The 12,861-nt window shown below is 46.9% G+C and overlaps 1 protein-coding gene across 2 annotated transcripts in view; it reads left to right on the forward strand.

Moving 5' to 3' along the window:
• The first annotated feature begins 2,525 nt into the window (after positions 1 to 2,525).
• The window catches only part of LOC307083363 (semaphorin-3F-like), a 63,843-nt gene continuing 53,507 nt past the window's right edge, over positions 2,526 to 12,861 (forward strand). For both annotated transcript variants that reach the window (XM_079747222.1, XM_079747223.1), the window contains exons 1-2: positions 2,526 to 2,862; positions 5,319 to 5,479. In XM_079747222.1, coding sequence (XP_079603348.1) covers positions 5,362 to 5,479 — 118 coding nt within the window. In that variant the 5' untranslated portion in view covers positions 2,526 to 2,862; positions 5,319 to 5,361. The remainder of the gene's footprint in view (positions 2,863 to 5,318; positions 5,480 to 12,861) is intronic.

Here is a 12,861-nt window from a genome sequence, read left to right on the forward strand (position 1 = left end):
TCACCTATTCATATTGTTATAACTGTGTGGTAATGACCGCATCATCTTGTTTTAGGTCTATCAATGCAGAATGGACGCATTGTTGCGTTCAACTGTATAGATTGACAATCACATATCCCTGCATGTTTTCTTTGTGTGTCTTACACGTATGCATGCAATGTGTGCATTACGATGAAAGCCGAACACTGTCATCAGATCGGACAGTTGTTATCAAGCCCTTTCAAGTCCCTAGCTCCAACTCAAGTTGAACCCTTCGTATTGTAGCCTAAGTATGCTCTATTGTATAAACGCTCAACACTAGTAGCCCACTGAGAGAGAGATTTATAGAAACAGCATAGAGCACCTGGTATCAGCTCATGGCCTGCTGACAGAACCTTCCAGAAGGTACTGTCCGTACGCCTCAGACTGAGTGCAGCTCAATGCGTGCAGCCCAACAACAACGTCACACATCACTTAGGGGACGTCAACAGAAGCATTTCAATCAGCTACGAGCAAGATGGTATCTCAAGTACTGTATCATAAGCCAGGAACCGGTTTGAAAAAAGTATTTCTGTCTCTAATGCACATGTCTCCCTCCTAGGATCTAAAGCAAACAAATAAAAACCTGTACTGACAGAACACACCTTTTTTGTTATTTATTTATTTTGAAGGAATGTTCCGGGCATGGAATATCTTTGTGGTTAGGAATATCGTCCCTTTAGAAATGTGATGGGATTCAGTGGGTCACGGCCCTTCTACTCCCCTGGACAGAAAACTCTTCACTCTATCACTCTCTCGTTCTGTCTTATTCTCCCTCACACTCTCCCTCTCTTTTACTCAATTTATCTCTTCATTTATTTTTTTTATCTCTCTTTCTCTGTTGTCTCTCTCATCACTCTCTCCCTCTCTTCCTTTTCAGCTCTCTCTTTCCCTCACTTTCTTCAACTCCATTGTTCTCTCCATTTCTTGCTCTCTTTCTCTCTTGTTCTCGCTTTCTCTCTTTGGCTGTCATCCTCCATCTCTCAATCCATCTTGCTCTAATCATCACTCCCTCCCTCTCTTTCTCTCCATCTCTCTCAATATCTCTCTCTGTCACTCTCATTACTCTCCATCATTCTCCCTCCATCTCAATCTCCCTCTCTCCCTCCCTCCATCTCACTCTGTCTCTTTCTCTCTCTCAGCTGAATAGATAACTGAAGAGGAAGCAGACGTCTTGCTCTCAACAGAGTGATGCCTTCCACTCCACTCCACTCCACTCCTGCCAAGTCCTTTTTGAAGAGAGAGACAGAGAGCAGAAGACACCAATAGAGAGTGAGAGCAAGAGACAGAGACAACAATAGTGAGCCTTAGAGAGAGAGAGAGAAGGACAGAGAGAGAGAGAGAGACAGAAAGACATACATACAGACAGAGAGACAGAGAGAGAGAGACAGAGAGAGAGAGTTCAGGGTCGAAACCTCCATCAGGGCATCGTATGGAGGACAACTTTAGAGAGACAGCTCCTTTTGACACAATGGATTCAGAAAATGACCAGACTCTCTCGCTCTCTCTTTCTCACAAACTCTCTCGCTCTCTCTGTCTCCAGCCTTAAACGTCTCAGACAGGCTTTCTAGTGGAAGCCAGACTCAGGTAATTTCAAGGGCAGCAGATTGAATGAGGAGCAGATAATTCAAGTGAGCGGATACCGTTGAATGGAATGTGATTTGAAAAGGGAGGGAGTTTAATTTGCTCAGCTTCAGAAAGTCTTTGTGTAAAGGTAGATACTGAGGGACTTTGGAAGTGGTCAATCAGTGTTTGAATGGAGAGGCAAATTAACTGTTTCAACGGGACTTTTTCTTAATGGTGTAAAGTGAATGTCATTTTCCAAGCTTAGTCAAATCTCTCAAAAATGTTGATAAGCTGAAATAAATGTTCAGTAATAACGTCAGTCATGTCTGTTCACGGCACTGGACCTAGTCGACTGAAATATAAGTAGAATAAATGAGAAAGAAGTTTAAGAATGTGTTTTCTCTCCATACTTTTACAACTTAATGTTTCTTAATTTGCCAATCATTAGTTTCCTGTTGATTGTCTGAAAAAGAGTGTCAAACATGTAACATTTATGAAGAAATACTAATTAAAAACAATTATATTGTATGACGATGATGATAATGATTATGCCAATAAAATACATGAATGATGATGATAGAAATATATGAATATGAAAGTGATATAATTATGTTGATGTGGATTACCCCCCACCAGTCAATCCATTACAAAGCACGAAGGAGCTGTTTTGAATTAAACTCGCTCTTTTTAGTTTAGAGAGACAACATAGCCCGAGAACAGCTAATACTGAAAACATTTCATAGAATACCTTGTAGTGCTCTGGCCCGAGAGCTCTTTTCTTATAGGCGGGATGAATGGGCGGTGTCCACCGTGTCCTACTGCCCGCCCCGTGGGTGTGTTTAAGGCGAATGTCCGCATCCACCTGCTCGGGTGCTGCTCTCCCACAGTCTGAAACGCTCAACTTTCAGGAGTGCCTCGCAGCGTGCCGTTGGACCCACTTTCCCCCACAATAAGGAATATTTGTTCTATCTCCCTTCTGGAAGCGCAGTTTCGGTGACAATGACATTTTTCTTCCCCTAAGCTCTTGCTCAGAATTGATCAAGAAAATTGTAATCATTTTGGAGTGTTTTCTTTTTTCATGTTCTGTTGAGTGCTCTCTGAGAGCCATACGCACGTTGCTCTCAGGTGAAAAGGCTATCGCTTCTGCCCACCAACAGCATCGGGATTTAATGTTTTAAATCGGGAGAAGAAAGTAGACGAGTGTTTTGGAATTTGGTTATTCAATGACTTATATTATTGGATTTCAAGTTATTTTCGGAGAGCCGTTGTAACAACCAGGTTAGTAGGATAACTTTTTTTTATTACATTGTGTTGATGCTCCTCTCATCATTTTCAATGCAAACCGGGGTTTATATCCATGCACTTATTCATTACCTCTACTTATAGACAATAATGTGCTGATTTACTCCGAATTATAGTGACGAATGTGTTATCTTAAATGATTATTGACAAATGCAATTAGGCCTACATATAGGTTCGATACATTATTATTTCAGGAATAGGCTATATCGTATAATATTTTAGTAATATATAAATAGTATAAAATACTAAAATGATATGCAATCATTTGTATTTGTCACCACGTCCCTTCCACACAATCTCCAAACCTCAGTGTACTTGGGACTGTATTCTATCCTGCATGTCGAGTGAACTCTCCATTTCAAACACACACAGCACAAGCATTCGCAAATAAGGAATGCTGATGCAGTCATAAAGCCCATTATATGTTTTATAATATTATATTTAGAATACTGAATAACTGTTATTTGCTAAGCCTTTGTTGTTTATAAAGGCGCAGGCGTTGGTTGTTTCATTAGCGGGTCACGTTGCAGTCTATATATTTACCAAGTGGACTTTAGGATATAGTTCATCAGAATAATTGACTACATTTAGTATTTACTCAACTGAACTTCAAAATAAAATCCATATATTTTAGAGTTGAACAATTACAACTTATATAGGAGAGAGAGCGAACTCCGAGAATGTGTATTTTTTGGTTCAAACAATGACAACTTTCCTTTCCTTAAATCTTGTCCCTGCGAAAGCAGGACACTAGACATGAGGGTTGTTGTTGTCAACTTTACAACGTGGCTTATATCCCCTATATTATAGGGGAATACACAACCTATTATATTTATCTACCGACTTGACGATTTTCGAGACCCCAAAGCGCGCGCTCTCCCTCCCCCTCCCAGCCCCGCTTCCCGCCGTGTCACGTGGACGCAGGCACTTGTTTGATTTCATTTGCTTGCGCGAATGAGTTTGCCTCTGTCTCCGAATAAACAGCTGGACGCTCAACACATTGTCAGTAAACAGCTGAAGTTTAAACAGCTGCTTATGCTCATTATTTCTCTACGACCAGCCCGTCCGAGGGACCCCTTGTTTGTGTGTGTGCGCGCGCGTGTGTGTGTGTGTGTGTGTGTGTGTGTGTGTGTGTGTGTGTGTGTGTGTGTGTGTGTGCGAGTGTGTGTGTGTTGCTTGGCAAAAATCCTCAAAAAACTTGGGCTGGTCTTGTTCTGGTTAAAATGTTTGAACTAGAAGGAGACTGGCGCCTTTGTAGTGCGCGCGGAGGCCTCTCAGCGAGAGCGCGGTTATTCTACTGAGTGTGTTGACTGAATTAAGGATGCATTTGATTCAGGGTGTAAAGAGAAGTTAGTCATAGTCGGTTACAATGCTTTGCTCCGTGGGGAGGCTGTCTGGGCCCTTTAGATGAGGAGGGCATCGCAGAGGGGGTACATTGGTTGAGACCCCCTCACACACACACACCAATGCACAAAACCACAACCCATGCATTCTGAAAGAAAACGGAGAGGGTGCAAGAGAGGTCACAATTATCCACTTATTTCTGATCATATATTAATCAAGTGTGATCTTTCATTGGCATTCCTTCCTTAAAATCCTAATCCATGATTTCATTCATCATCTTATTGAATAGATTTAATTATCATTAGTAACATTTGTCATTTCTTTTGGGTCATTTGACACTGTACAATGACAGTGTGAACTGACCCTGTGAAACGGCCCTCTCGCTGTCTGCATGTCTAATTGTGGGGACTGGTGTAACCTCCTTTGAGAAGGGCCCTTTAATTACAGAGCGGTAACACGCACATTTACACACACACACACACACACACACACACACACACACACACACACACACACACACACACACGGTCATGTAACAGGAATGTGTTTGGTGTGCAACAGTCTCTACAGTCCTCTCTCAGTGGAGCCAACGAGGCAACAACAGCAGTTTGATCTCCGCAGTCTCACGATCTCACACGCACACACACACACACACACACACACACACACACACACACACACACACACACTTACGTACACTCTCACATGCACACATGCACGCATGCAAACACACATACTCATAAATCGAAACTATTTGGTTGTTTTTTGTGTGTTTGGGGTTGTTTACTCAGAAGCTGCCTGCTCTCCAGAGATTTCTTCTCTTGCACTCAAGGCTTTGGGTCGATTCCACATGTTTCTGTGGGTCTTACAACAGACGCATCCGTCGAGGGGCCACTGCTTTGACATCTCCCCCCCCCCCCCCAAAAGAATCCCTGGAGTCTCTGGACGCAGCCTTTGACACAAACCTCAAGGGGGCCAGGCCTCCAGTGCATGTGTTGGCCAAGGTTTATATCTCCTTCTTGTTTATCTCACTACTTATGCATTGGTCTCTCCCTCTCTCTCTCCCTTTCACTCATCCTTCATTCCAGGGATCTTGTCACCGTTCCTGGGCTTGCCCGAGGTGGTTTGACCATGCAGCTGGACGCTCTGCGGACCGTTCAGATCCTCCTGGCGCTGGCCAGCTTCGCTCTGGGGAATCAGCTAATCATCGACCCGCTAGCCGCACCTCGTGTTACCATCTCCTTCAAAGGTAAGAACGCCCCCCCCATCCTTATCGCGCTTCCTGTTTTGGATTCAAAGAGAATGGATGGATTGGATGGAGTGTTTGGGTTGGCTGGTGTGGAGAGAGGACGTTGGGGTCGTTTTTATGATGGTTCGCTATTGGCCGTTGACCACTGCTTCCTTTTTCTGTTGCGTCTGAGTGTTTATTCGCCTGTTTGACCTTGCACATGCCTCGCTTTCTGCAAGTTTTGGTGTGAAACTCTGGCCCCAGAATCTCAGCCGTGTGTCGAAACTGTTACCATGGGAGACCGTTCGGTGAAAGTTGATAGTAAACAACAGGGAGAAAAAAATTATATAAGTAAATGCCATGTTGAAAGGTTCAAAACACAACAGTTTGAAGGAAACATCTATGTTGCCTTCATAGACGGTCCCTACAGGCTGGATGCTGCCTGCGAACACTTGATTTATACAGTCCAACCATTGTGGATGGAGCTCATGATGCGGTGGATGACCCATCTTCTGAATCTGGTTCCGATTCCCTAATCTTCCTTCGATGTTCTCCTCCCCCCGCCCCCCTCCCATAGCACGGCTCTCTACATTAATATGTCAACCTCGTCTCCCCACGTTTCCGCTGGGCACCCCTCCGAGGGAGCGGCCCTGGCTCTCGAACGATGGGCCGATGAGGAGGGAATCGGTTGTAATGTGGTTTTGTGATATGCACCGGAGGATTTAGGGAGAGAGAGCAGGGAGGTACAGCAGTGCAGGGCACTTGTGTTACACTGCAGAGCTCTTCTCAGGTAGATCTCCAACAAATCATGTGACGTGGCCGCGTGTCCTCTTCCAGCGTGGTTAATACTCACCAGATGCTTCTGCCAGGCTGCATCCCCCCCTGGGACGGGGAAGCAGCCAACGTAAAATAGGGAAAGTGTTTTAGTAAACACTTAAAAAGATTCATATTGCTACTGATAAAGTAATCAAAAGTAAGGGGCAGGTTTTTTGTTCTGGGTTTCAACCCCTTTGCTGTTAACCTAGAGGCAACCATTGAGCAAGATTTTTAACCCCTACTTCTTTTAATTACACATATCTTAACACAAATGATTTAAAACATCTGCTAAAGGACGAAATAAAAGTAAAGTTTAAAGAAATCTTAGGTTGTTTCTTTTAAATGCCTTAGACCAGAGCTTCAAAGTGTGCATGGAATAGGAGTGCAGATGTAGTCATCAAAATTGAATTCACCGCCGGTAAGTCGGCCATGCACCTTGCAGGTTTTCTTGTTTGTGCATCTTGGCGGCCATATAGATGAGATGAGATTGGGGTTGGGGGGAGGGATTGCGGGGTGAGAGGAGAGGGTATTACCAGGAGCAAATTGCCAGGATCAGCCAAGTGAAGCGGCGGCCCAAGGCCTGTCCTGCTCAGAGATCAAGCCTTCGATTAGCAGCCAATGAAAAGCCGCGGCTAAGACCACGCACCCACCGCTGTTTGCGCCCTCTTTCCCTGCTCCCAGCCTCCCCCGGAGCAAGTTGGCTTAATTAAGTGAACTGGCGCAGTTCATTGTTTAAAGCATTTTTCCCCTTTAATCAAGGGGGATTTAGCACCTCGCCGAGCACGAGTGTGGAGCTCAGCAGTTTTTTCATACGTTCTCGTTCATCTATTCGAAATAATCAAATTTATTTATATTATAACAACGGCTTATTGACTGTTGAATCACATTTTTTTTCTTTCCTCAAGAAGTTTATTTATCCAAAAATCAGTGTCAATATTTCCGGCCTCTCTTAAGAAAGCGATGGAAGCTTTTCTGAAAAGCCCCTCACTTCCTCGGCTGGCTGGTTCTGTCTCAATAGAGCGCACCTTGCCAATATCCTTGCTCTCGCAAGCCGGGGCGAACGGGGTAAACAAGAAAGGCTCCCCTCTCATTGCTTACCTGTGTGTTTGCTTTTTTTTGTTTTTTTCCTCTAGTCAATATGAATTTCACAGTCTGCTGGCGCTGGTTCTCTCCAAGGGATGCCTCTCCCCTTGCATTCAATATTACGACTCTCCTCCTTAATTGCTTTTTGAGAGGCCCAATGGTACCAGTACCTTAGCAGGGGAAAGGAGGCAGCACTCTCCCACATCTCATGGTGCTTTAAATCAGCACTCCAACCGTTTGGTTTAAAAGGTTTACTTTTCACCCAATATATTTCTCTCTCCTTCTTCTTTTTTTCTTTTTTTTTACAGCGCTTGATAAAATACTGTCGGTAATGTTGTCGCATTTCTCCCGGTACGGTGTAAAACGGCGTGGGTTTTTACAGAAAAGAATGTGTTAAGAACATTTGTCCTGTGATTGATTATATTACTGATGTGCAAGCTGGGACCCCAACTAAAAAGCACAGCTATTAAAGCGTAATGTCTTCTCTGTCTTCCTGGACGTAACTGGATAGCTCGTGCTCATTAAGTCGGTAGCCCAAGCAGGGACTTAGGGACCGTGACCGGATCGTATGGGAGGCAATGTTTTCCTCTATAAAACCCAGGCAGAGTAAATCACTGGCCCTAATTGTTTTGCCTTTGCTGCTGGTAATTGGGCCACACTTGTTAAATTATTTGCTTTAGACATGTGTGCGTTTGAATGAGACTAATATTAAGGCTGAGGTAAAGATCAGCCAGGTGTGGCTTGGCCTGAGCCGCTGCCCTTATGGAAAGCAATGCCCTACTTATCTTTGCATGTTGAATATAGCACGTGGTGAAACATTTTCCTTTTCACTTTTCTTAAACTTTGACAACAGGAAGAAAGATAGATAGCATTGATGCTTTGTGTGTGTGTTTGAGTGTGTGTGTGTGTGTGTGTGTGTGTGTGTGTGTGTGTGTGTGTGTGTGTGTGTGTGTGTGTGTGTGTGTGTGTGTGTGTGTGTGTGTGTGTGTGTGTGTGTGTGTGTGTGTGTGTGTGTGTGTGTGTGAGAGTGTGAAAAAGAGAAAGTTGTTGTTGTTGTGTATGTTTAGATTCTGACCTTTTCACTAACCATCACCCAACCCCTAAAATGGATGTGCCTTTTCTGTGGAAAAGGGAATCATGGACGAGTTAACTTATTTTTCAGGCACATCACCCCCTAATGTGCTGAATTCACTGTGGGCCCACACAGTACAATCCAATCCTCAGTGTAGAGGGCAACGGAAGACGGTAGAATCGATGTCGAGGAAGCCTTTTAAATTGGCAACCTGAGAGTTGTCAGGAAAGGGCAAGCTGAGCAGTGAGCCGGGTGTAGCCAATCAATTGGACTTTTCAAAGTTAGGTGAGACAAGACTGCTGCCGCCAGCGATCCCCGCGGGACTAATATTTCTCCCCGGCACGCTCATTCATCGAGGCCGCGTCGCACACACACGGGTTACGATGGAGCGCTGGAGTCTTTTCATAACAGTGATCGCTTCATGTTTTGATTCGACATGACACCATGATAGCATTTGCTCTTTGTTTTGATTCGCCGTGCATTTCGGGTTTTCCGGCTGTTAATCAAAGCGTGAGGAAAGCCTCACTGATGCCGGCCCACATCCTCTATCATATTTGAGTTTGTGCATTACGTAGATCGTTATCTAAATCCATGCTTACAGCCCCACCATTTCAAGTCCTGAGCCACATATGATGCACGGCCTGTGAGTATTCACTTAGAAGCCCACTCTATAGATAGCTCCTCCTGGAATCAATTACAGAGCAACATTTAGCTTTTTTCAAATCTCAATTCTTATCCATGGCCTTTGCCTTACCGCACTGCCTGCATGCATTTGTTGTGGGGAACAAACAGGAGTGTATTGGCGGTAACTAAAACTTATTATTGACACCCCACATGTCCTTAAACACACCACATTCTCTCTGACCTGCCTCGGTAAACAGACGGAAGATAAACATTTGTTAAGAATAAACGAAGGCACATGCAGGGTCAAAGTAAAGGCTGCAGTCCATTTCTCCTCTGGTGGAGCCCAGCCGGACCTATTCCCGGACCGCGAGCCACGGAGCTCTGTGTCCGACCCTTAATGGAGGTCAAGGGGGAATTGGCTGCTCGGTAGAAACAGTGAACCTCTCACCTTCTCCCACTTAACCGTAATGCAAAGCAGCTGCTCCACGAGCAACAGACAATGGGAATACAGTGCCCCGCGCAGTGGAAAGCCCTTTGTCTCTTTCATTAAATGCGACTTCTGCTCCGCTGGCATGTGGGCCGGGGCCTGAGCCACAGGGAGGAGACACACGGTGGATCCACCTTGCCAGCAGCGGCAGCGGCACACTGGGTAGCGGCACTCAGGGGCCCGGGGCCGGCAGGTGACCCGTGAGAGGAACTGTCTTGGCCTTGTCATTCATTCACATTTCTAATCCGACACCCCTCCGCTCGTTGTGGTAGAGGGGCATCAGCAACTTTCTATTTTTGCAAACCTCGACGCCCCTCCCAAGCCCTGAAGTATCTCGTCAGTCTATATCAGGTTGTGTGTGTGTGCTGCATTGCATGCGTGTCTGTGTGTGTGTGTGTGTGTGTGTGTGTGTGTGTGTGTGTGTGTGTGTGTGTGTGTGTGTATGTGAATGTGTGTGTGCATGCGTAAGGTGTACTAAACCCCCCTGCTGAGTTAAATGTCCAGCATTCCCGGATGGCCGCATTCTCCCCCTGATGTGCTCCGGGTTATGATCCCGATGTGTGACCGTGCATCCCCCCCCCCCCCCCCCCCCCCCCCCCCCCCCCCCTGTGCTTGTTCTGCTCTTTAAGCCTGGGAACCCCCCAACAACGGCCCAGGATGAGAGGAGGAAACAAGCAGCTTAGCACAGCTCACGTGCGGCGCTGGTAAACATGTGTGAGGGAGGAATCCGAACGCAGCTCTCTCTTATCAGCGCATCTCCGGGCGTGCCACAATAGTCACCCCAGCCAACGGGAGCGGTGAATGTTTAGCCTGCGATGAACGCCGCGCGCCGTGTACACTCTGCGTAATGCCGTGTGATGAATCTGCTATCTCCCACGCTCACCAGTCACTCACGAACGCGTGGAGAAAAATACTAGCCCACTCAGCACTGAGCATCGGAGGTGGAAACCAGTCTAACGGCGCTGGCCTGGGTTTGTGGATCGTCCAGGGATCTCAATGAGTGAGGTTAATTCAGGGATACATATGTATATATGTCCACCAAGAGTTCATATCACTTATAGCTTCCACCTTCTCCCCCCCCCCCCCCCCCCCCCCCCCCCCCCCCCCCCCGCACTCAACAACATGGCCCTACTTCTGCTCAGCGGTCTAATATGCGCGGTACCTCAGGCCTATAATCCCTATGCTTCGCTCTAACTCCAGTTATATTTATTGCCATGTTTTCTGACCACATTGCGGGGGCCGCGAAACCACTGCATGGGCGTTCTGGCACGGCTGCTCATGTTTGGCTGTGATCTCTATAATTGCCACTGGTGAGAGGGGTTAGGAGTCCGTAAGCCCAAAGACTGACAAGGCATTGAAAACCCACCGGTTCTCTGGCCTCGGCCCAGACCTCAGCCCTTTCCCCCACAGCCAAGGGGCTGAGGCAGGTTAAATTTACTCGGCCTGCAGAAGAAGTGCCCCACTGCCGTGGTTAACCATTGAACACGGGGCCGAAGGGCTGGGCCAGTGGTAAAAGTTATGGAGCTCCGTTCTGTCTGCCAGACCTTCTGCTGCTCAGGTGCACCCACTCTGGCCAAGTTTTTAGAGAGACCTGTTATTGGCTTATTAATAAACTCCCAGTTGGGACATGGATTTGTGAATGATTTTGAATGAAGGTTTGTTTTGTCAAAGTGTGTGTGTGTGTATGTGCGTGCGTGTGTGTGTGTATGTGGGTCATATTTACAGACCGACTGGGGGGGGATAACGACATATTACCGCATTACAGTACCAAATCCTTCTCTAATCCTGGGCTGTCATCTGATGCCGTCGCAAGGTCCTTTTGTAAAACAAAGCCCAGTTTGAGCAAAGTGTAATTTCCATTACATCTGTGTCCTCTGTCCTGCATGTGGTCCTCCTAACACTAACAGTTGATATTACAACTAATGAATCTGTGTCGCCGTAGCGTGGCGGGCCGTTATTCTTATACAGCTGTGGAAAATAGCAAGCTGCCACCGCATTGTACATTAGCAGCTCCGCTATAGGTACCCTGTGCACTGTGGGGGTCACGGTGGTTTACATGTGGAGGGATATCAGCAGGGCTTGTCATCTCTTGAGTCCTTTTACTACCTGGAGAATCTGGCCAAAGGTTGGCCGTTGGAACTGATAAAAACGTATTTCACTCCCTTCGTTCGCTCATGGTATCTGCTTCTGTTTATGTGTTTGGCATGTGTGTGTGATTGATGTGTGACATGTGGGTTTGATGTGTGTTGTGTGGATGTGTGTGGGTGTGTGTGCTTTTGTGTGTTTCATGTGTGTTTGTGTGTGTGTGTGTGTGTGTGTGTGTGTGTGTTTCGCATATGTGTGCAATATATGTCTGTGTATTTGTGTGTGTCATGTGTGCGTGTATGTGTGAGAGAGTGTTTTTGTGTGTGTATGCGTGGCATATGTGCCTCATATATGTGCGTGTGTGTGTTTGTCTCGGTCCTACGAGTGTGTAAGTCTGCTTTTGTGTCTGCTCATTTGTGTGCGTGTGTGTGTCGATGTGTGTGTGGCAGCAGGTAAACAGAGGGGTCACGGTCGCCTCTTGCCAGGTCCCTGCGTGCCGTGGTGTTCCTCAACCCACCCCCCCCACCCCCCCTGTCCTCTGTACAAATTAATCTCGCTGGGGGGGGGGGGGGGGGGGGGAAAGGGAAGGTGACAGGACGGCCGTCTAAATTTAAACACCGCTCCGCCTTTGAACGCCCGAGTTCCTGGCGCGGACGCCGTATTGCCCTTCGCTTGTCCTATTCTCAGGCTGAGCCGGGCGCTTGGGATTCTTGGCACGGCGGTGAGACTCCGTGATACGTCCATGAGAGAAAGGGGAAGCCATTCCCCGTCCACTGGTGGTGTTGCTGGTGGTGTCCCCTCTCCGGGCTCCGCGGCACACCCAGGGAACGTCCCCCGGGCTCGGGTTACCGTCTCTGTCCCCGGGTCCTGCCCCGGTGCAAGACAGCAACCCGAGCCGGTTCCTCCCTGCGGAGGGGAGGCGGCGAACACAGTGTTGGCTGTACTGGGCTCCGGTTCCGTGTCGGAACATGCCGGCCTGACCAGAGCTCCCTGAGCTCCCAGTGCACCGTCTCCCTCAGCAGACTGGGAACAACACTAAACCAGTTGAGAGGATAGAGCGAGGGGTTCCCTACTAACTAGCAGTGATAACTAAACAGTGCTGTTTCCAGAGGGTTTTTCCTATCAACTGGTAGAGCTTGATTTGAGTAATGTACTGTAGTGTCAATGGGTTTGTTTGAGATTCTATTTATCAATACCGCTTGCCATGCATCGTTTCACACACACACACACGCACGC

The sequence above is a fragment of the Pollachius pollachius genome (assembly GCF_949987615.1).
Source record: "Pollachius pollachius genome assembly, chromosome: 12".
Lineage (NCBI taxonomy): Eukaryota > Metazoa > Chordata > Actinopteri > Gadiformes > Gadidae > Pollachius > Pollachius pollachius.